Source organism: Urocitellus parryii, chromosome 11 (genome assembly GCF_045843805.1).
Source record: "Urocitellus parryii isolate mUroPar1 chromosome 11, mUroPar1.hap1, whole genome shotgun sequence".
Lineage (NCBI taxonomy): Eukaryota > Metazoa > Chordata > Mammalia > Rodentia > Sciuridae > Urocitellus > Urocitellus parryii.
In genome coordinates, this window is record NC_135541.1 from 30,240,369 (window position 1) to 30,264,713 (window position 24,345).

General features: G+C 39.8%; 1 protein-coding gene across 1 annotated transcript in view; it reads right to left on the reverse strand.

The window, feature by feature from the left end:
- The window catches only part of Pik3r3 (phosphoinositide-3-kinase regulatory subunit 3), a 77,694-nt gene extending 69,965 nt beyond the window's left edge, over window positions 1-7,729 (reverse strand). Inside the window, exon 1 of the mRNA XM_026397760.2 lies at window positions 6,921-7,729. Coding sequence (XP_026253545.1) covers window positions 6,921-7,026 — 106 coding nt within the window. The 5' untranslated portion in view covers window positions 7,027-7,729. The remainder of the gene's footprint in view (window positions 1-6,920) is intronic.
- Between the last annotated feature and the right edge of the window lie 16,616 nt (window positions 7,730-24,345).

The following is a 24,345-nucleotide window of genomic DNA, read 5'->3' on the forward strand; positions in this document are numbered from 1 at the left end:
AAAATTTTGATTCATGATTATTAAGTTTAAAAATTAAAAATATAAATATTTAAGATTACATAACCATAAGCTCTGGATTTGTTGCCCCATGCCCTCAGAACATGAGAAAGGATATTCAAGGCTGGATAATAATGGATGGTACTGACTTTGGCCTTGTGGCTCATCAATACCAGGTCACATGATAGTTTTCATATTAACATGACATATGCAAAATGGTATAATCTGGCAGGCTGGACCTAGACCGCTATTTTTATTTTTCTAAAAAAATGAAACAGGGCTGGGGATGTGGCTCAAGCGGTAGCGCGCTCGCCTGGCATGCGTGCGGCCCGGGTTCAATCCTCAGCACCACATGCCAACAAAGATGTTGTGTCCGCCGAGAACTAAAAAAATAAAATATTAAAAATTCTCTCTCTCTGTCTCTCTCTCTCTCTCACTCTCTCTTTAAAAAAAAAAAAAAAAATGAAACAACCAGGCCAGGGTTGTAGCTCTGTGGTAGAATACTTGCCTAGTATGCATGAGGCACTGGGTTCAATCCCTGGCACCACATAAAAAAAATAAATAAACAAATAAAATAAAGGTATTGTGTCCATCTACAAATAAAAAAAATATATTTAAAAATAATGAGATAACCTTCTTACTTTATATGAACTTACAAATATACACAGGAAGATCTGGGGTTGTAGTTGTAGATCAGTGGTAGAGCACTTGCCTAGCATGTATGAGGCACTGGGTTCAATCCTCAGCATCACATAAAAATAAATAAGATATCGTGTCCATCTACAAATAAAAATATTTTTTAAATATGCACAAGATATAACATACCATATATGAGCAAGCTATTTGGAAACTAATCTTTAACAAGGCTTAATGACTAACTGTACCTTGATATCATATGTGAAGTCCTATACGTTCTAAAGTTAATTGGTATAATAACACATTGGGTAACATAAGTCTCCAGTTGGCCCTGTGCTGTGTAAAACTAACCTAAGAGCTTTGAAAAACTTACTAATTCTTCAAATTTTCAAAAACAACTTTTATCACAAACCACAAAATCTTGCTAATAACAACATTAAGTATTGCATCTTTTCATTATCTCCTATATTTAAATTTAATGGTCACAGGATGATAATAAATAATTAGTCATTAAGCCTTATTAAAGATCAATTTCCAAATAGTTTGTTCATATATAGTATGTTATACCTTGTGTATATTTTTTAATTTTTATTTTAATTTTTTATTCTAATTTGTTATATATGACAGCAGAATGCATTGCAATTTATATAGAGCACAACTTTTCATATCTCTGGTTGTATACAAAGTATATTCACACCATTCGTGTCTTCATACATGTACTTAGGGTAATGATGTCCATCTCATACCACCGTCTTTCCTACCCCCATGCCTCCTCCCTTCCCCTCCCACCAGCCTTGTGTATATTTTTTTAAAAAAACTTTAGTTGTAGATGGACACAATGTCTTTGTTTTATTTATTTATTTTTACAAAAAATCAAATTGGCTGGGTCCACCAGCCTAAGATTTAATAAAATACTCTGGCACTAGATATTTAGAAAAAAGAAGATACAAAAGAAATATGAGGGGCTGGGGTTGTGGCTCAGTGGTAGAGCACTTGCCTAGCATGTGTGAGGTACCAGGTTCGATTCTGGTAATTAATTTTCTAATTATATAATGAGATGTTGCCACCCTAACAAAATTTATCAGCACCACATATAAAAAATAAAATAAAGGTCCATTGACAACTAAAAATATTTTTTAAATTATACATATATATATATATGGTAGCCAGACCTTAAGAAGCTTATCTCTCCCAGCGGCTCAGGAAGCTGAAGCAGGAAGATCACAAGTTCAAGCCAGCCTCAGCAACTTAGCAAGGCCCTAAGCAACTCAGTGAGACCCTGCCTCTAAATAAAATATAAAAAAGGGCTGGGTTGTGACTCAGTGACTAAGCACCCCTGGGTTCAATCTTTGGTACAAAAAAAAAAAAAAAAAAACAAAAACAGCAGCAGCAGAAGCTTATCTTCTAGGAGAGATAAATTACATTCATAATTAAATACCATAATATAACACACGATTCCATGGCAAAGTAACAGACCAAATTTTGGAGAAAGTTTTAAGAAGCAAGGGGGACTGGCACAGAATCCTGATTTAAAGATGGGGGTAGGATGAGTATATTCTACATGGGAAGCAACACAAGCAAAAGCCTGGAGATAGGAATAAGCAAGATATATTCAGGATACGAGCCTAGAAGGAATAAGATAGAAGAGAAATGTGAGAATAAAGGATCAGTAATAAAGTTCTAAATGTAAGTTGGTACCATATACTGAAGATCATTTATACCAAGTTAAGAATATATCTTCTGCTTAAAAGAAAGGGAAAGGGCTGTGGACATAGTTCAATGGTAGAGCACTTGCTTAGCACGTAGGAGGCCTTGGGTTTGATTCCCCAGCCCTGAAAAAAAGGGAAAGCTATTGATTATTTTTTATTTCAGTAGGATAGTAACCCAATGAAAATAACATTTTAGTAGAATTAGCCCGGCTGAAGAATTCTGAATAAACTAATGGGGAAGAGGAACAACAAATCAGAAATAGCAATCAGTTAAAAGAGTTACTGTTTAAGAGCCTAGGCTTTAAAAGTCTGGTAGACAGAACCACTTTGCTATCTGCTAGCTATAAGCCATTAATTAGTTACCAAACTTATCTAAATCTCAGTTTCCTTGTTGGAAAGTGGGATAATAGTACCTATTTTATAAAGTTTTTGTGGGCTGAAAGTAATAGTATATATGAAAACATAACATACTGCTTGGCTATAATAATTATTCAAAAAAAATGTTATCAACTATTACCTTCAATAAAAATTATTTCAAGGGGGCTGGGGTTGTAGCTCATTGGGAGAGCACCTGCCTAGCACATGAGAGGCACTGGGTTCAATCCTCAGCACCACATAAGAATAAATAAAATAAAGGTATTGTGTCCATTTACAACTAAAAAGAACTTTTCATTAAAAAAATAATTTCAATATGAGGTGATAAGTACAAGTGCAAAAGAAAGTAAGAGGAAAAAATGACTTGGAGCAACATTTCCATAGGCTCATGAGATATTATAAATAGGAAAGACACAAAACAAAATGGATAAAGCCCCTCAGTTTTAATTTAACACAGTAAATATAAATAGATATAACCCACTAAAACATAAGTTCTTTGGTGTACTCAATTTTTAGGAGTCATAAAGGGACAGTGAGAACAAAAAACAATGAGAACCACTTCTCTAGACTATGTTTTGCCAAACAAATAAAAAATTTAATTTTCTAATTTTCTAATGAGATGTTGCCACACTGACGAAATTTATCTTGATGAGAACCAAAAAGTCTACAATTCTAAAGAATGTATCTGTTACTTTCAAAAAAGGAACATTACATTTTCCTTCACATCAGAACAATAACATCTAATCTAAGATGCTGAGCTAAAAGTCCACTATCTATAAGTTTTGTGCATGAGTTACATTAGTCAAGTTAACCTTCCAATAGTTTCTGAACCAAAAGTGGGACTCTGAGAGGTCTATCCTGCAATTGCTTTGCTACAGAATAATCCCAATTCCCAAATTCACAGAAAGATTAACCAAGATGCTCATTCTTGGCAATTCTCAGGACCACAATCTTAACATTTCTAAAATAAAAAAGTTTTATGTTTCAGTAATTTCAATAGCTGACAGAAAACACAGAAACATTAAGCTCCCATTTGAACTCAATTCTTACATGGTCAGTAACTTATTAGAAACCTTCAGGATGCAAGGTAATGATAGTTATTGAAAGATAGGCTGGAGGGAAACACCTTTGAAAAATATTTTTGAGGCCACTAGAAGCAATTAACAGAAGAATTTTGCATTTATGGTTCTGTCTAAAACTAAGATGAAAAACATACAAAAAATTGGCCCTATTAATAATTAAGGGCCCTAAGTAAACAAATGTCTAACTCAAAAGTTATTTAACTAACCCTAGGCTATTGCAATAGCCGAGGAATGAGATGACCAAGGACCTTAAGTAGAAAATACCTAAAGGCTAGAAAAAAAAATCTTTGGTTATTTATTAATTCAACATATATTGATTAAATGGTCTACTACCTGCAAGACCCTGAGCAAGTTAAGAAGCTTCCAACCAGATGGGAAGACAATTCCACAGGGACAAGTACAAATAAATAAACACAGTAGCTACTCTCAGCAGAATGGAAGAAATTCCATCTGAGAAGTGCTATAAGAGGGAGAAAAAAGGAAGGAAATAAGACTTCTAATAGGGATCAGAGAACATATATCCTGGCAAAGAAGGTATGTGATCTAGGTTCTAAATTCATATATATAATCTCAACAAGTGAACACTGGGAGTGAAAAGGATCCCAGGAAAAGGATAACAGCATACAATCAAGGAACAGCAAATAAAAAATAGCTCTACATAAGTTATGATGAACTCTAGAAGAATGGACTAGAAAATTAGAAGTAAAAATAGAGGGACTCTGATGACAGAGTAAGCTATTTGGCACATTTTTGTTTTAAGTAGGCAAAAGGAAGCTACTGGAAGTTTTTTAAACCCACTAGAAGATTTATCATTGGAAGGTAAATCATCAGATAATATTTTTAACATTACTGTAGACTAGAGAGAATAAAATCCGGAAAACATTTAGTGTATTATCATGCCAGTCCATGCAGGGAATAATATGAGTTTCATACAGAGTAGGAGCTAAGAAAAAGACAGATACAAAACATGCTGCAACCACTTCACTGATGATTTACTTATAGTTTTAAATGTTTCAAAGCTTAATTAATCATACAAGGTTAATATGCACATTATTTCTGTTAAAAAATTCATTTCACTGGCAATGTCTCAATATACTCGAGTATGGTTCCTTTTTTAAAAAGCTAATAGTAATAACTAACCATATTCTATATTAAGGATGCAAAATGAATAATAAAAAGCACCACGTACATATTTTCAGCATTCTGAATAGAATTTCAGTATGCACAATTTCATTCAAGAATGAAAATTTTAAACACAAAAGTTTATTTCCATGGAAAATAAAGTTCGGATCAGAATTTTCTATAATCTTATAAGACCACATCTTTACACAGTTATAAGAGTCAACTTTTCTTAAAAATTATTTTTGGAAAAATTCAACTCAACTTGGCCATTATTTTTCTAGTAGGCCAATATTTTTCAACCATTAATGCCTTCATTTTCTCTCCTCCTCCCTACTAACCTCCCCGCCCAACAAATTCCCTTTGTATGTCTCCAAGGCAAGACACTATGTGATACAGTACAATTCTAAGGCAGAATATATAATTCTTATAATAACAGAAATCTAAAATTATTAACCTTACTTTTTACAAGAAAGGTTTCAGTAATGCACTAAAATTCTTAGCAAATGAATGACAAATGTATCTAATAGAAGTGAAGCTTTACCATTAGGGGGAAACAAAGGGGAAAACACACACAATAGATGGGTTGCAAATCTTACAAACTTTACAAAACACCAAAAAGCAGCATCTGGATTACAGTCACAATTATAAAAGCAAATAAAGAAGGTTCTAAAACAATAGAAAAGAAAAAAATTTCTGAGTGATGAATAAGAGTGAAAAAGGTTTATTCAATATTAGTATTAGTTTTTAATATAGCATCATTTAACATCATTACTAATTGAAAAAAAAGATAATTTACTGTTCAAAAGAACACAGAAATAATTTCCACATACCTCCTATAAGGCATTCACACTTCATTACACTTGCATGGGCTTAAATCCTTTCAAAGATCTCCAAAAATACATAATCTTATAATAAACCAGGCTCCCAATGACACACAATTTATCCTGTAGGCTTAGTTACAACATTTTAAAAAGATACAATGAATTCATCCTCAACAAAAACAGGGAGTCATAAAGGCAGTTTACTTATTCAAAATCATTACATAAAGCACTGTCTGTAATTGCAAACAAGGTTTCAAAATCTGACAGCTAATAATCATAAAGTCAGAATTCAAAGGGAAAAAAAAAACTTTGTTTCATTTTTCCCTCCTTTTTCTTCCCTACCAGATACACAGACTGTCTGAAAAGGCCTTGGATAAAGCTCTAAAATAAAGACCCTGTATGGTATATGTTACAATGTGTATAGGAACCTATCACATATATGTACAAATCATATATTCACAAGAAAGAGAAAGGTTATAATTTTTACCCTGAAAGTTGAAGTTATATTAAACTCTATCCCATAAATTAAGTCAACATAAATTAAAGAATAATAAAAAGATTGCATGTAGATCTGTCTGAGTTACTATATTCTAGGAAGGAAAAACCTCAGACTAAGGCCATGACTGAACAAGAACGCCCAATCCCTGAAAATCACTAACCGGCATTTGGCTTCTATGAGAGGAAAAAGGGAGTCTTACAATGAATATCACGTAGGCAACTCAGTTTCTGAAGTTAACCAAGGTAAAACACAACGAACCAAATCAGACTAATGTATGAGATGATAAGCTTTAAGAAATTCTCCCAAAGGGAAAAATTGACTTCAAGAGTGGAATATAAAACATCATTTGCAGGTAAGAGTTTTAATTGAAAGGAAAAAAAAAAAAAGTGGAGGGCTGACAAAAACCTGAACGACCCTCAACGGCAAAAATAGAAAGTAGTCTTTCCTCCCACCCCCACTCTATCCCCCACCCCCACCTTCGCAGGACAATAGGATCAGGGTCCTAACCGCAAACTTTAAATGTGTAAACCAGAAGCAGTTTTATAGCAGCTCTAACTGCAAATCTGCCCTTCATCCCGAACCTAGCGCACCCCAGAATACTTCTGCCCTGAAAACATTACCAAGGTCTTGTTAAACACAAATCAGACCCATCCCAAGATGCTTCCCCCCCCCCAAGTACCTGGAGGATCCATTTCAATATAAAATATCAGTTCTGTCGAATAGGGCATCATCACCTCCCTCCAGTCTGCGTCATCGCGGTCCATACTCCACACCGTATTGTACATCGCGCTGTCAGGGGTAGGTCGTCAGGAAATGTATAGAAAGCATATATACTTTTTGGTCTGATATTTAAAAATCTAAAAATACATATCTACAAAAGTTCCGCACGGAAATGTACTTCGGGGTTTCCAATGGCTGGTAAAAGTCCAGCCAACTACCAGGACGAGGACAGACAGGGTCCTCCTCGTCTCTCCCACAGCACCCAGAAAAATGCCTCCCTGAACTTTCAAGCTATGGGCTTTTCTCCTCAAAAGTGCTACAGAGAGGCTTGTGTGGAGGAGGGTAGAGGTGTTAAAAAGCGGCTTCCCAAAAATCCTTTCTATACAATCGCTCTCCAAAGAGAAAAGCTCCCGCTGCCTCCAAATCTTTCCGCGGAAGACACTTTTGTGTCCTCTGAAGGAAGAATTAAAAGGGGGAAAAAAACGCGGTGCGAGAAAGCTGGGGAATGACAAAGAAAGGCATCAAAAAAAAAAAAAAAAAGAAAAAATTTAAAAAGGGACTGGGAATTGCGTTCAAGTTTCGGGGTCCCAGTGGTCTGCAGAGAGCGATACCCTCTAGGGCCAGGATTCGGGTTCCGTTCTCGTGGGGCTCGGAACCGAAGCTGCAGCAGCTTTGGAACGAGGGCCGGTCAGAGAGTCCAGAGAGCTCGGCTCGGCTGGGCGCTCCAGCCGGGGTGTGAGCAAACCCGCCAGTGCCGGCTACCCTGACGCTCGGCCCTGATTCCAGCCACTAGAGTTTCATTTTAACGGCGCGGAGGGGACATCCTCCCCCGCCCCCACACCCCCTGCCGAGGCGCCACCCAATCTCGCGGAATAGGGGGAACAGCCAGTATCACCACTGCCCCTTCCAGTCTATCACGCCTCGGCGTACAAGAACTGTCAAGTGCCTTAGAAAGTGTTGAAGCAGCGGTTCTCCACCTCGGCTTTCAACTCTCCCTGCCGCGCTCTAGGGCTTGGCTCCTCAACCAGCATCCTCTCTCCACCACAGCCTCAATCAAAATGGTACAGTCCGGGCGCTGGCCGCTCGCCAGGAGTCAGTGCCGGGAGCACGCCAGCCCAGCCGGGAGGGTGAGGGAAGGGGGAGGGAAGGGAACAAGGTAAAATGGGCGGTGATTGGCTGATCCCGGTTGCCGGAGCCTGGAGCCTGCGTCTTTTGTCTGCCTTGCTCCGGCAGAGGAGCGGGAGACGACTGCGCGCCCCAAGCGGGCCAATCAGAAGACAGCCGGCGCCGGCCGGCGAAGCAACGATTGGTCAGACTCCAGTTACTAAGCGGGACAAAGGCAGAAGGGGGGAAGAAAAGAAGGGGGGAAAAAAAAAGAAAGAAAGAAAGAAAGCGCAAACGACGGTTACTGACAGGCTGAGCGAGCGCTCGGGAGCTCAAGCTGCCCGGAGACAGGCGGGGCTCCCGCTGAGCCTCGGTTCGCCCGGGCGAGAGGAGGGGGAGGACCGGCTGGCGCGCGACACCTCTGCCCAGAGACTGGCCACTGGGGAGGGGAGCGGAGGTAGAGGGGCTCTTACTGTCATTTGGCGGGGTGTGCGCTTGTCTGGTCCTTCGGAGGTCTCCAGGCAGAGACCTCATCCCCAAGCTGGGACTGCCCTCCCCCCAGTCCCCGTGACAACTTGTCAAATAAAGGAAAGGTCGCCAAACCCACTTGCAAGACCGATCCCTCTCAGCGAGAGGATGTACCCATGGCCCCCTGAAGCTTTCCCTGCCGCTACTTCAACGCAATGTCATTTTGAGTAGTTAAGCATTTCGCAGTTCATCTGCGCGTCCCACCTAAGGACTTTTGAACCCAGAGGTAACTCCCTACACTTGAAAGAAATAGTGGGACGTCTCAGCAAGTCCTCTAGTTTGAGTAATCAAGCCAGGAAAAAAAAAAATATCTTGGAATTACAGTGCGTATGAGATTTCTGAGATAAATCACAGGTGTTGTAATGTCTTGCCAAAAGGGTTCTATTCTGTTTCCCTGATAGACCCTCTTCCTCACTCACCCAGTCCCTCCCCTAAAGCTGTGAGATCGGCTTCCGTATGAAAATGCTGAATCTTTCCATGCATTTCAGAAACAGCTAATTAACTTGCTGGGGAACACTGAATAGCTAAAAGTAGATTTGTGCCTGGATTGCCATCCTTCTCTGAGGAGGCCAAAAACTGCTCCACTTCCTCTTGTACAGAAGTAACAAAGCCCATTGTATTTGAGTTGACAACCTGATTTAAGCCCTAGCAAAACCTCCTACCCTGAGCTGCTCTGCTATATTGATTCGCCCATAGAAAAGTTGCCAGGTTTCACCCTATACTTCCTAAAGTAATCCTGCTTTCCTTAAAGGCGCCCTGAATTGAGACAGTTCCTGAGAGCAGACAGACAAAATGTGTACATACTGAGTATAGAGTAAAGGGGCAAAAAGATGCTAAGTGTGGATGAACAGGGTTAAACTAAGAAAACACCAGTATTCTTCTTTACATTTCTGAAAAAAAAAAAAAAAAAAAAAGGCTATTCAGAAGCCAGATCAACTTTGGGGCAGAGCTCATTAATTTTAATCTCAGAACCATTCCTTCAGGTAGAAGATACTGGAAGGTCAACTGTAATTTGTGGCTGGCTTCCCAGCAGCTTCTATTTCACCATATCTGAGAGCCAGAAGTACTCATATTTGTAACCCTCTACTGTAAACCCAGTGATGCCTGAGGTTGAGGCAGAAGGATCTCAAGTTTGAGGCCATCCTGGAGCTTAGTGAGTCCTTGCCTCAAGTGAAAAAAAAAAAAAAATTGAGGGCTGGGGAACCAGGTGCACTGGCACACACTTATAATCCCAGCAACTGGGGAGGCTGAGACAGGAGTGTCTCAAGTTCAAGGCCATCCTGGGTAACTTAGAGAGACCCTGTCTCAAAAAATAAAAATGACTGAGGATGTAGCTCAGTGTTTGAGCTAAGCCCCTACATTCAATCCCTATTATGGTGGGGGCAGAGAGTAATTCACATTTGATACCTTACAAGCAGAACAATCAGTTAAGGACAAGTTGAGGTTTTTATTTTATTATTTTTTTTTATTTTTTTGATACATTCTCAAACAAAATAAGGGTGAAAAGACTAAGTGTGGAAAAGATAATGAGTTTCAGACTTCCACAGCAGCTTTTGCCTGGACTGTTTTTCATCAATTAGTGGTAAGGTTCCAACTTCTAATACACAGCAATCACCTAGTCCTTTCCCACACCTAACACTTTGGGGGATGGAATGAAGGAATAACACAGTATATAATCAAATGCTCAAGATTGACAATGGAGGGCTGGGGTTGTGGCTCTGTGGTAGAGCACTCACCTAGCACAGGTCCAGGCCCTGGGTTCCATCCTCAGCACCACATAAAAGTAAATGGAATAAAGGTGTTGGGTCCAACTACAACTTAAATATAAATATTTTTTTAAAAAAGATTGGCACATGGAATAAAGCTGTGATTCAATCTTGTCACTTGTCAATATAAAATTGTATAACCCAACTCTCCAATGTAAATAGACTTTTTAATAGGAAACCTCCAAAAAGTAATGATGCATGAAGCCATGATCAATTAAGGGGAAGTACAGTTCCTTCAGAAAAGTTTGAACAGTGCTCTGCCATGGTAGAAACTGCCTGTCAGATGATGCTCACTTTCCTCCGAAATCTCCTCTTTTGTGTGTTTGGGGGCGGGGTGGGTACTGGGGGTTGAATCTAGGGTCTTAGTTTCAGTTGAGAAACAGAAGTAAACTTCTGATTACTTGTCACCAAACTGCCTAAGGCTTTTTGGCAAACACAGAAAATATTAGCTCCAGTGTTCTGGACCACTTCCATGCTGGAGAATTATATTTGGCCTGGGTGTGGATTAAATTCAGCTCTAAGAGCTCAAACTTCTGGGTCATAACCTGCTACTTTGGGAGTTGCTTTCCCCCCCCCCTCTTTGTCTCTCTCCTTTCTTTTTTCAATTTAGTCTTAGATAAATCACAAAATTTGTCTGCCTTCATTTATATATGTGAAATAGGAGAGTGCCTTCTGATTTATGCAAGCTACTTTATTTTGAACACTCTGAGAATGAAAAAAATTGCCACTTAAGTATTTAGAGTAGTACTTTTCTGTAAGTCCAAATGAATAAGGTGTCCTTCATTTTTCACCCCAGTCTGGTTTTGTTATGAAACTGTTCAAATATGCTCCATTTCCCCCTCTTTATTTCAGAGATGGATGAAATATTTCTTCTGTGTTCTGAATATAGGATATGATCTCAGAGTTCTCTTTGCCAGCAAAATCAGCTTGGAACTCAGCCAGAAGTTCTTCGTGATTAAAGGTGCCATCTGAGCACACAATATTTTTTTTAAAGCCTTGCAAAATAAAAATGTACTTTCCCCCCACTGAGGTCCCTAGTTTTAATACCAGATCTGACTTTAACCCTTAGGAAGAAATTCCCCCACCTCTTGTTTTTTCCTTCTCTCATCATCTTCTCTTGACCACTTATCTTGTGTAAGGTCCAAACCTATACAGCCAAATAAACTAAATAAGTGGGACTTCAGAAAACACTACAAATTATCAGTTGCTAATTTCAAGTACTCCCCGGCCATGTTCCCTGTGAATCATGGATATAACAAGTTTTGATGGAAAAGTCTGCCTTTATCGTGTAAAAAGAGCAAAGTTAGTGGGTCTTCTGGAAAGACATTTCACCTGGGAATTGATATTAACCTCTTGAGACAGAAGTATCAAAATCATGATTTTCTATTTTTCTGAACAACAATCCTTTTATTTGGCATTGTCATTTCTTATCTCTCCTCATTTTTCTCATTTTTCCTCTTCTTATTCTTTTTTTTTTTTTTTTTTTTTTTTGGTATCAGAAATTGGTACCAGGAATGCTTAACCACTGAGCCACACACACACACACACACACACACACACACACACACACACACTTTTTTTTTTTTTGAGACAGGGTCTCACTAAATTGCTTAGGGCCTCGCTGAGTTGCTGAGGCTGCCTTTGAAATTGCAGTCCTCCTGCCTTAGCCTCCCAGGCCACTGGGATTACAGGCATGCCCAGCTTTTGTTTTGTTTGTAGTGTTGCTGGGGATCAAACAACCCAGGGCTTCCACTTGCTGGGCAAGCTCTCTGCCTTTTACCTATATCCCAATCCTCTTCTTTTCTAACACTTCATTATTCATGATAGAATTAATCATATCAGCCCAAATCACTGGGAAATAATGACAATAGATGAGTGGGTAGACTTCATAAAAGTGGCATTCCTTCAGATCCTGCTAAATTCCTTGGCTTAGGGACAATTTCTGAGGGCTTCCTTAGATCCATCAGCACATGATGTAGAATTGTCCTGCCTCAGTCTCCCCACTTTGTGTTCTTCTTCAGCTTTAGGGTGTCACAGAGCAGATCTTTCTCTCTAGCCTGTCTGCCCTTCCAACAACACAGGGGCCACCTGGTTGACCTGTGTGTCACTGCTTCAAACTTCCCCTCTGACAAGGCAACAGATTTCAGCTTGGCTCTCACCAGGAGAGCAAATAAGATCCAAATGACAGGAACAATAGTCCAGGCTGTTTCAGGTGGGCAGGGCACAAACAGGGCAGACAGCTGGTGAGCTCTGTTAGCTCTTTTAATCTCCATAACCCTGAGAAGGAAGAGGGTTGCATTTTTATTCTCATTTTACAGAGGAGGAAATTGAGACTCAGAGTAGTGAGAGGAATTGTTCAAAGTCATGCAGCCACTTAGTTAAAGAGCCAAGACTAGAGCCCCATGTTCCATTGCAGGTTCATTGCCTTTCATGTGACATCACACAGTTTCCCTCTCCCCTTCATTCAGTTGACAAGTATTTACTAATGCTTCCAGACACTGGGGATTCAAAAATGAGTAAAACAAAATCTGTAACCTTGAGTCCAGAATCCGTAGAGGACCCATGAACAAAGAAATAAAATAGGCATATGGTAGAAAAATTGGCAAAGTTCTCTGGGAACCCCAAAGACAATGATGATCTAGGCTCAGATGCAGGTAAGAAGATACTTCCTAGAGGAGGTAACATTTGGCCTTTCCCAAACTTATAAACAAGTCTTTTTATTTCTGTTTTCCCATTCTATATGACTAACTTCAAAATTGTTCCAAAATAAGGCTGAGGCTATAGCTCAGTTGGTAGAGTGCTTGCCTTGCATGCATAAAGCCATGGGTTCAATCCTCAGCACCACAAAAAAAAAAAAAAAAAAAAAAAAACTTGGCTGGAATTGTGGGTTTTGGCTCAATGGTGGAGCACTCGCCTAGCTCGTGAGAGGCCCTGGGGTCAATCCTCAGCACCACAGAAAAATAAAATAAAGCTATTATGTCCAACTACAACTAAAAAAAAAAAAAACAAACTGTTACAAAATAAAGAAAGGCCTAGAGATGTAGATCAGTGGTAGGGTGCCCAGAACCAAAAAAAAAAAAAAAAATCTGATCATGTCACTCACTTACTTAAACCCTGAGGTAATTCTTCTTGCCCTCAAGATAATGTTTAAGTCTCTTAGTCTCATAGCCAGGTCTTTGATAATCTAGTCCCTGCCTACCTGTCAAATCTCTTCATATAGTTCTTTTCTTAAGAATTAGCTCTACTGAGATACTTCCAATTCTCAGAACAGTAGTAAACTTCTCCACACAACACACTACAATATAAAGTGGCAAACACCTACTTCTTTGAATCTGATCTCACAAACTTTGCTCACATGGGTCCCCCTGTACTAAGCTCTGCACAGCCCTTGGCATACTATGTGTTAAAGTAGCCCTTGCTTGTCTTCCTCCCACCACTCTTAGAATTCCTTATAGGTCGAAGGTGTGCCCTCAGCATGGAGCCTGGCACAAAGTAAATGGCTGGGCATGTCCTTTGAGTGAATAAACAAAAGTTACAAGTAAACTCTCCAAGAAGGCTCTGGAGCAGTGTAAGCTCAGGTTATCCTAGTAAGCCTTTCTGTAGGTTCTCAGCTGACTCTCCATTTAAAAGGACAAAAAGAAAACCAAAAAATTGTATAGTTCTTTGGTTACAGAAACCTTCTCCTCCTACTGGCTGCCTCTAGGGTCTTCACAGACACTCAGTTCGGCTGCCCTTTTATTTTATCAGCTGTGAGTTGTTTGCAAAATTCCAAGCAGTTTGTAGGGAATTCAGGAAAACTCAGCAGCAAAAAGAGAAACTGGTTTCATTTTCCAGCCCAGCTCATTTCTGAAATGTAACACCATATAGGGCTTTCAAGTATGCTCACTTCCTGGGGTCACTATTTCAATAGTTCTGAACAATTTGTAGTTTGTGCCTCCTTTCTAGAGGTACAGTAGTAATCACCCTGTAATTTCATAGGTCTCAAATCTAAAACCCACTTTATATTTCACTGTTAAAGGGTAAAATCAGTCCAGTTCACTTCCTGGACAATCTTGTTTGTTTTTTAAAAAAAAAAAAAAAAACTTTCTTTGCAGTGAACAATAAAATTTCAAACATCCTTTAGAAATCATTTTTATAATGTATTATTGAAACAAAAATCCTTCAGTCTCATAAAATACCTCTGCAGGGGCATCATCCTTGAAATCTGGGAAAATGGTGGAATTTCTAGGATCTAATGATGACACTGTTCCTGTGCTGTCCTCTGCACAACACTCTGCACACTATGTGTTAAAGTGTCTGTCCTAGTTCTTCCTCCCATCACTCTTTTTTTAAAAAATATTTTTAGTTGTAAATTGACATAATAGCTTTATTTTATTTATATTTTTTAATGTGGTGCTGAGGATCAAACCCAATGCCTCACACATGCTAGGCAAGCACCCTACCACTGAGCCACAACCCCAGCCCTCCTCCCATCACTCTTGTGGGTAGAAAGCATGACCTCAGATCATCTGTGCCCAGCATAGGGCCTGAAACAAAGTGGATCCACTTATTTCTTTGTCAAGTAAGAAAAATATAAGCATGGATTGTAAAAGGCCTGGTCATCTATGTCTTTTTTTTTTTTTTTTAAAGAGAGAGGGAGAGAGAGAGAGAGATAATTTTAATATTTATTTATTTTTAGTTTTCGGCGGATACAACATCTTTGTTTGTATGTGGTGCTGAGGATCGAACCTGGGCCGCACGCATGCCAGGCGTGCGCGCTACCTCTTGAGCTACATCCCCAGCCCAACATCTATGTCTTTATTTTATTTTTTTTTTTTATTGGTCGTTCATAACATTACATAGTTCTTAATACATCATATTACATGGTTGATTCACATGGATTATGAACTCCCGCTTTTACCCCGTATACAAATTGCTGTATCACATCAGTTTCCCTTCCATTGATTGACATATTGCCTTTCTAGTGTCTGATGTATTCTGCTGATTGTCCTATTCTCTACTATCCCCCCTCCCCTCCCCTCCCCTCCCCTCCCCTCCCCTCCCCTTTTCTCTCTCTACCCCTTCTACTGTAAATCATTTCTTCCATTTGTATTATCTTGTCTTACCCCTCCTTTCCTCTTATATGACATTTTTTATAACCCAGAGGATCGCCTTCCATTTCCATGCACTTTCCCTTCTCACTCCCTTTCCCTCCCACCTCTCATCCCTGTTTAATGTAAATCTTCTTCTCAAGCTCTTCGTCCCTACCCTGTCCTTGTTTACTCTCCTTATATCAAAGGAGTCATTTGGAATTTGTTTTTTAAAGATTGACTAGCTTCACTTAGCATAATCTGCTCTAATGCCATCCATTTCCCTCCAAATTCTATGATTTTGTCATTTTTTAATGCAGAGTAATACTCCATAGTATATAAATGCCACATTTTTTTTATCCATTCATCTATTGAAGGGCATCTAGGCTGGTTCCACAGTCTTGCTATCGTGAATTGAGCTGCTATGAACATCGATGTAGCAGTGTCCCTGTAGCATGCTCTTGTTAGGGCTTTAGGGAATAGACCCAGAAGGGGAATAGCTGGGTCGAATGGTGGTTCCATTCCCAGCTTTCCAAGAAATCTCCATACTGCTTTCCAAATTGGCTGCACCAATTTGCAGTCCCACCAGCAGTGAACAAGAGTGCCCTTTTCCCCGCATCCTCTCCAGCACTTATTGTTGTTTGACTTCCTAATGGCTGCCAGTCTTACTGGAGTGAGATGGTATCTTAGGGTAGTTTTGATTTGCATTTCTCTGACTGCTAGCGATGGTGAGCATTTTTTCATGTACTTGTTGATTGATTGTAAGTCCTCCTCTGAGAAGTGTCTGTTCAGGTCCTTGGCCCATTTATTGATTGGGTTATTTGTTATCTTATTGTCTAATTTTTTGAGTTCTTTGTATATTCTGGTTATTAGGGCTCTATCTGAAGTGTGTGGAGTAAAGATTTGTTCCCAGGATGTAGGCTCCCTGTTTATCTCTCTTATTGTTTCTTTTGCTGAGAAAAAACTTTTTAGTTTGAGTAAGTCCCATTTGTTGATTCTATTTGTTAACTCTAGCGCTATGGGTGTCCTATTGAGGAATTTGGAGCCCGATCCCACAGCGTGTAGATCATAACCAACTTTTTCTTCTATCAGATGCCATGTCTCTGATTTAATATCAAGCTCCTTGATCCATTTTGAGTTAACTTTTGTGCACGGCGAGAGATAGGGATTCAGATTCATTTTGGTGCAAATGGATTTCCAGTTTTCCCAGCACCATTTGTTGAAGATGCTATCCTTCCTCCATTGCATGCTTTTAGCCCCTTTATCAAAAATAAGATAGTTGTAGTTTTGTGGATTGGTTATTGTGTCCTCTATTCTGTACCACATCTATGTCTTTAGATGTGAAGATTTGACTGAAAAATGATACATTGCAGTGATTTTTTTTTCTTTTCTTTTTTTTCCTTCTTTTTCTTTTTTTTTTTTTTTTTGAGGAGGAGGAGGTGGCAGACTCACTAAGGTCTCACTAAGTTGCCAAAGCTGACCTTGAACTTGTAATCCTCTGGCTTCAAATGACTTACCTTTTTTATCCCCCCTTCGGTACCAGGGATTGAACTCAGGGGCACTTGACACATCCCCAGTCCTATTTTATATTTTATTTTAGAGACTGGGTCTCACTGAGTTGCTTAGCACCTCGATTTTGCTGAGGCTGGCTTTGAACTTGTGATCCTCCTATCTCAGCCTCGTGGGCCACTGGGATTACAGGTGTGTGCTGCCACGCCCAGCTCAAATGACTTATTTTTAATTCAAGGGTAGAAACTACCTTGTTCATCTTATGCTTCTTGCAAAAGAGGCACTCAATGAAGATCCTTATTTTTCCCAAACTTTGTTCTAGATTCTGTTTCTCCCCTCTCAGTGCCAATGGGAGAAATTCAATATTATTTTAGAGCTAAGGCTCCAAAGGTACTGGGAGCATATGTTCAAAAGCAATATATTTCATATTGTAAAAAAAAGAAATGTAGTTAGTCATCACATATATCAAATATGTAGTATAATTATTGCTCTTAAAGTCAATTTATTAAATGTTAATGGTGAAGGGGAAAACAGTCCAAAATTACAAGCTCTTTTAGTTCAGTTCAACTAAGCTCCACCCACAATGGGCCAGAGTACTTGTGCCAAGTACTCAGTAAAACACTTATTTCTGCCTTGGATGAGCCCACCATTTAGCAAGACAGAAAAAGCAGTTTCACTGACTCCAGTGCTTTCAAACTCACTAACTCTCCCTGAGGCCATAAGATCAGAGCAAGATAGTACCCTTTGTTTACCCTCCCTATCTTTCCTCTCCAACAGCCTTTCTCTGTTTCTTAGCCTCTTCCTGACTTCCTTGACTGCTGAATATTAACCTCTTGCTGATTTGCATTGACTTCTGGCTGTATTCCCTAATGACAACTGAAACTTGTCCTTTAGATCATGTCTTCTTTTCTAAAACAATGGAGGAGTCTAGCTCAAAATCCTACCCTGATAGAATGGGTTTTGTGGTTAGAGCTTCTCCTGGGTTCTACCAGGACCCACAAACAAGAACCAGACAATATCTATCATACCTATGAGTTGCTTTATCTGAAATCTTTTTTTTTTAATATTTATTTTTTTATTTTTATGTGGTGCTGAGAATCGAACCCAGTGCCTCACACATGCTAGGCAAGTGTGCTACCACTTGAGCCTCATCCCCAGTCCTTTATCTGAAATCTTAACTCTATCATGGACTACCCTTCCTATCCTTCTTTATTTTATTTTTATTTTTTTACTTTTTGGCCAAAAATGGAGATTGAAGGAAATTATTTTCACCTAAACCACTTCAGTGTGTGGAATAATGCCCCTCCCCCCCAAACGTTCAAATCCCTGAAAGCTCTACATATGACCTCATTTGGAAAAGGGATTTTTGCAGCTATAATTAAAGATCTTGAGCTGAGATCATTCTGGATTTAAGGTAGACTCTAGATCCAACGACAGGCTCTTTATAAGAGAAACACAGAGGAAGACTTGAGACAGACACAGATAGAAGGCAATTTGAAGATTTGAAGAAGTGGCAGAGATTGAAGCCCTTCACCTACAAGCCAGAGAACACCAAGAATTACATGCAATCACCAGAAACTAGAACAAATCAAAGCCAATTCTTCCTCAAAGTCTCCAGAAGAAACCAATCCTGCCAACCTCTTGATTTGGAACTTCTGCCCTCCAAAATTATCAAAGAATGAATTTTAATTGTCTTAAGCCACCTAGTTGAGATAATACTTGCAATCTTAGAAAATACAACCATCATAATTTAATTTTTAAAAAGTGACATTTAGGGCTAGGGTATAGTTCAGTAATAGAATACATGCCTAGCACATGCAAAACCCTGGGTTTGAGCCCCAGTTTGGTATGAGTGCATGGGGCAGGGGGGGCATTTTAATGTCAATATGTAGAGAGGTAATAACTTCCTTCCAAGAAATGATTGAAGTTACTTTAAATATAGTGCTCAAATTGATGAAATTTTGTCTTTGACTGGCTCTAATCCTAGGAACCACAATCCTAACCCCAAGGTGGTCCTTTAACCATTTTCTCCTAACACCTTCAACTGTATCTTCCTCAGGTTCTTCCAAAAGAAGTCACCCTGACAAAGCCAGATCAAAACCACAATCTCCTTTGGCTTCCTCCTCATGCCCCTCCCCCACTTACTAGTGGGGATTGAACCTATAGGTGCTTTACCATGATGCTGTATCCCCAGCTTTTTTTTTTTTTTTTTTGCAAGAGGGGGTGTACTGGGAATTGGTACCAGGAATGCTTAATCACATCCCCAGCCCTTTTTATTTTTTATTTTGAGGCATAGTCTCACTAAGTTGCATAGGACCTTGCTAAATTGCTGAGGCTGGTTTTGAACTTCCTATCCTGTCTCAGCCTCATGAGCCAGTGGCATTACAGGCATGAACCTCCGTAACTGGCCCCAGCTCATTTTAATTTTTGTTTTGAGACAGGGTCTCACTAAATTGCCCAGACAGTTCTCAAATTAGAAATCCTCCTATCTCTGCATTCCAAGTAGCTGGGATTACAAACATGAACCACTGTTTGCAGTTCCTCCTGCTCTTACACTCAGGCAGTTGGACTTAGTTAAAGGAAAGCCAAACTTCCTACCTTAGCTCTGAGCTGGTCTCTGGTTATGATTGAAATTACTTCTGCTTCCTGAACCTGCTTCCTCTGGCATTCCAAACTTTCACCATTCATCTTGAATGACTACCTCCCACCCTCAATACATGTAACCTTGCCTCTTACTTCACAAAGACCAACAGGCATAACACCCCTTTTTTCTCCCTCCAGAGTCTATAAACTTGTACTCATCCATGTTTTCTTGTCTTCCTCCAGTTGAAAGCTAATCACCAGATCTGACCTCTGGATGGCAACCTCTTCAGCCTTCTAAAACACCAGTCCTAACCCATCTCCTATCTATCCAGATGGCCGTTGGATACCCCATGAAACAATTCAATTTCATCATTGCTAAACTAGTTCCTTTTCTAGTTAGTTGGCAGGACCAGATAAAATACAGGTCAGATAGGGAGAAAGCATGTCCAAAGGTCCAGGAGAGAGCATATAGCTCTTCCAGGGCATTGAAAGCAGTGCAGGATGGCCTAATGCTGAAAGAAGGTAAAAGGTGGTGAGAAATGAAGCTACAAAGTAAGTTCAAAGAGCCTTGTAGACCAAGAGAAGGAATGTACACTATATGTTCAAGCAATGCTGGGAAGCATGAAAGAGTTTTAAGTAGAGGAGTGGCATGATCAGATTTGCATTTGAGAATCACCACAAATTGCAGAGTAGGTTGAAGGCACAAACTTGGAAAACATTGTTGTTCCAACAATGTCAGCAAATGATGGAGAGTCCTGTGTAGATTTGAGAGATGTTTAGGAGGTAGAAAATATCACAGTAGGTGAATAATGTTTGCCACTGTAAACAATGGGTCAAAAATAAGATCATAACCTTTCCAATGGAGAATGCTTCCCTCAGTTCTCCTCCTTTGCTTCTCCAGGTGATTTATTCATTTCCAGGACCTCACTGACTGGATCAGCACCCCAAGAACACTACTTAAGGCCTGAGGGTGTGAATGGATAGATGACCCAGGCTGGTGACTCAATTGCCCCTTTGTAGTGGACACCTTCTAATACCTCTGAACCGTTCACCTTGAAGTCTCCCTTATCAATTTGAATGCAACCTTGCCCCTAGCCCTTGCTGATGGAACCCAGGCCAAGTCAATTAGAGTTTCTTTCACAAATATTTAGAAATAGTACCCCAAACAAGAATGTTCTCTTCAGTGGTTGAACCTGTAATATAGACTCATTCTCTGGAGTTGGCTGTGTGACTCCTGCTCACCCTGAGGGCTGAATTTCAAAGGAAACCAGTCTTCAGAAACCAAAGAAGGCTGGGCACTGTGGTGAACATCTGCAGTCCCAGCAACTCAGGAGGCTGAGGCAAAAGGGATAGCAAGTTCCAGTTTGCTTCAGCAATTTAGTGAGATCTTTAGCAACTTGGCAAGACCCTATCTCAAGATAAAAAAATCAAAAGGACTGGGATGTATCTCAGTGGTAAAGCACCCCTTGGTTAAATCGTGAATACAAAAAAAAAAAAATGCCAAAGAAAGATGAAGGAAATTCTGGGGAGTAAGGATAAATAATGAAAAGAACACATGCAGAAATCAATTCCCTGAGCTGCTAGAGCTTGAATATGATTGTTCTCCAAAGATTCAGGAGCTAGAAGCTTGGTCCACAGAGAACAGGGAACAGAGAGAAAAAACTGGGATTGGAGAGGTAGTGGAACCTTGAAGAGGTGGTACCCAGTGGGAGGTAATTAGGTCATGGAGGCACCACTCAGAAAGGATTCATGCCCATCTTGATGGAGTGGGTTAAGTTTCAAGGCACTAGATCGAGTTGTTAAATAGAATGTCCTCCTCATCTCACATTTTTGCTTCTTCTTTTGAACACATGCTTTTCCTCATGTTCCAATTGCCGCTCTCATACATGCTTTTCACCATGTGATGTCATCTGCCATGTTAGGATGTAGCATTATATGTGGATGCCCAAACTTGGACTTTTCAGCCTCTAAAACTGTGAACCAGGAAAAGCCTCTTTTCTTTATAAAGTATGCAATGTCAGGTATTTTGGTATAGCAACACAAACCAGACTGAGACATGAACCTCCTAACATCTACCTTTGTTCTTATTCTAAGATCAGACCCACAAACATTTGCAGAGCACAAGGCAGATGTTTAAGTGAAAGTTTGTATATCGTGTGTCAAAACAGTTTTAAATCAATCTAACAAACCATTAATTTGTTTGTTTGTTGTTGTTGTTGTTGTGCTGGGGAACCCAGGACCTTATGCAGGTGAGGGAAGCACTCTACCAACTGAGCTATATCCCCAGCCCACACACCACTAAATTAAAAAAAAAAACAAAAAAACTAATCCTCCTATCTTGCCAAACATCATATGCTTCATGCAAACTTAGAAAGCTAAACTCAAAATTAGAATTCAAAGATCCATAGGGTTCTGACAGAACATACAGAACATGGAAAGGGGTTGAGAGAGCTGACCCCCTTGTTTTCCCACCCTAGTTTCATCCTGCACTGCAAGAAGGGTCTTTGTGCATATGTCTAAGCTCCTTCCACTTGTCTCTTACCAATAACTATCCCTTGACCACCCCTTGGGTCTAAAGGAGGTGACACTGACAATGCTGTCTGTCCTCAGGAGAACAGATCCAGGGAAAGGACCCATGCAGTTACTGAAAATTGACTAGAGGTCATTTAGGCAGGAAATTCCGAGAGTCAAGATACTAAGCACTAGAAGAGGGAAGCAAGGGCTGTGAGTGAACAAGTTCCCATGGACTCCTCATCATAAGGGTAGAAGAAGGCTCAGAGAAGGACCAAAGCAAGGAAAGCCCTCTAGACATGGGGCCCAGAGCAGGGTCCCTTCTTTTAGGTCTAATGGGGAATGTTTATGGAAATTGTTTATGTAAACAGGTTACAACTAAATTCTGTTACTTGCAACACAAGAATCCCAAGACTCCTGTCCTTTTAAAATTTTATTTATTTATTTATTTTTGTAATTGTAGATGGACAGCATGCCTTTATTTTATTTGTTTATTTTTATGTGGTAGTAAGGATTGAACCCAGTCTCTCATGTATGCCAGGCAAGCACTCTACCACTGACCTACAGACCCAGCCCCAAGACTCCTGTCTTAACTGTGAACCACAGTCCCTGTTTTCTCTCTCTTTTCCCTAAGAGCCTGGAGTAGTGCCTGGGAGAGAGCTTTCTTTTTAGCCCTAATGCCTAACAAATAGGACAGAACCAAGGAAGCAGCTTCTGTCATGAGTTCCGCTACCAGTGTTAAATTATATTGGTCAAGCACTGTGACTTTCCTCTCCCATTTTAATTATACCTCCAATTACCACTTTTTGGCTCCATAGGTAGCCCTCAATTTAAAATATCACTTTATTTTATTCTTGCATCTTCTGGCACCAAACAACTCAACATCATATCAGAGTTTATGGATCCCGCCTCTCATCTGATTTGGGAGTCCTCCAAAATGGAAAGAATGTTCAGATGCTAGGCAGCCAAATATGTCAAATCTTCTCTATAACACCATTAATCAGGCCTTGAAGGTGTCTCCCTTGGAGTAGATTCTGGTCCTCTCCCTTGGGAAGCTTTGAGTATTTCGTTGAGGTACTGTGTGTTCTTATGCATACGCATGCACACAAAATTTGATTTGGATCCTGCCAGTCATGCCTCTCTCCAATTGCATGCTCTCAGTTGAGGAAATAATGATATAAATTGGACCATAGAGTTAAATGTCACCATGAGCTTGGCTTCCAAGATAAGTAGCAGCTTCTTGCTAGAACTGCCTCTCAGTGGCCTATGCAGCCTGGACACTATAGCAAGGCCCTGTCTCTCTCTCTCTCTCTCTTTTTTTTTTTTTTTTTTTTACTTTTTTGTGTTGCTGGGGATCGAACCCAGGGCCTTGTGCATGCAAGGCAAGCACTCTATCAACTGAGCTATATCCCCAGCCTAAGGGCCTGTCTCTTTAAAAAAAAAGGGGGGGGGGCTGGGGATGTGGCACTCGCCTGGCATGTGTGGGGCGCTGGGTTAGATCCTCAGCACCACATAAAAATAAAATAACGATGTTGAGTCCACCAAAAACTGAAAAATAAATATTAAAAAATTCTCTCCTTCTCTCTCTCTCTCTCTCTCTTTAAAAAAAAAAAAAAAAAGGCAAACATAAACTGGTCAACCAGCCTAACACTGGAAAACACATGGGCATGTAGGGCATAGTCTTAACACCTGCAAAATCCTCTCTTTTAGATGACCTGTGATTTCCCACTTTTGAAGAAGGAACTCTGTTTTCTTGACAGTATTGCACCTTACCATCAGACAGACTTGTGCTAACAAAAACAATATATTCTTCTCTTCATTTTTCTAACATAGTATACGCTGTAGTTTGGATTCCAAAGTCCCCTAACGGTCTATGTTTTAAAGCTTTTAATTCCAGCCTGGCACTATTGAGAGGTGGTGGAAACTTTAAAAGTGGGGCCAAGTAGGAGATCTTCAGGTCATTGGTGTGTAACTTTGCAGGAGACAGTGGGACCCATACTGGAGATTTAACCCAGGGATGTTTTACCTTTGAGCTATGTTTTTATTTTTATTTTGAGACCCAACTGCTTCAGCCTCCTGAGCTACTGGGATTACAGGTGTGTACCACTGTGCCCACTTCTGCCATGATGTTCTTTCTGCCTTGTCACAGGCACAAAGCAATGGGACCAATTGATCATGGACTGGAACTTCCAAAACTTCAAACCAAAATAAACTTTTATTATTATTATTATTATTATTATTATTATTATTATTTTAGTTGTAGATGGATACAATGTCTTTTTTTTTTCATTTTTATGTGGTGCTGAGAACTGAA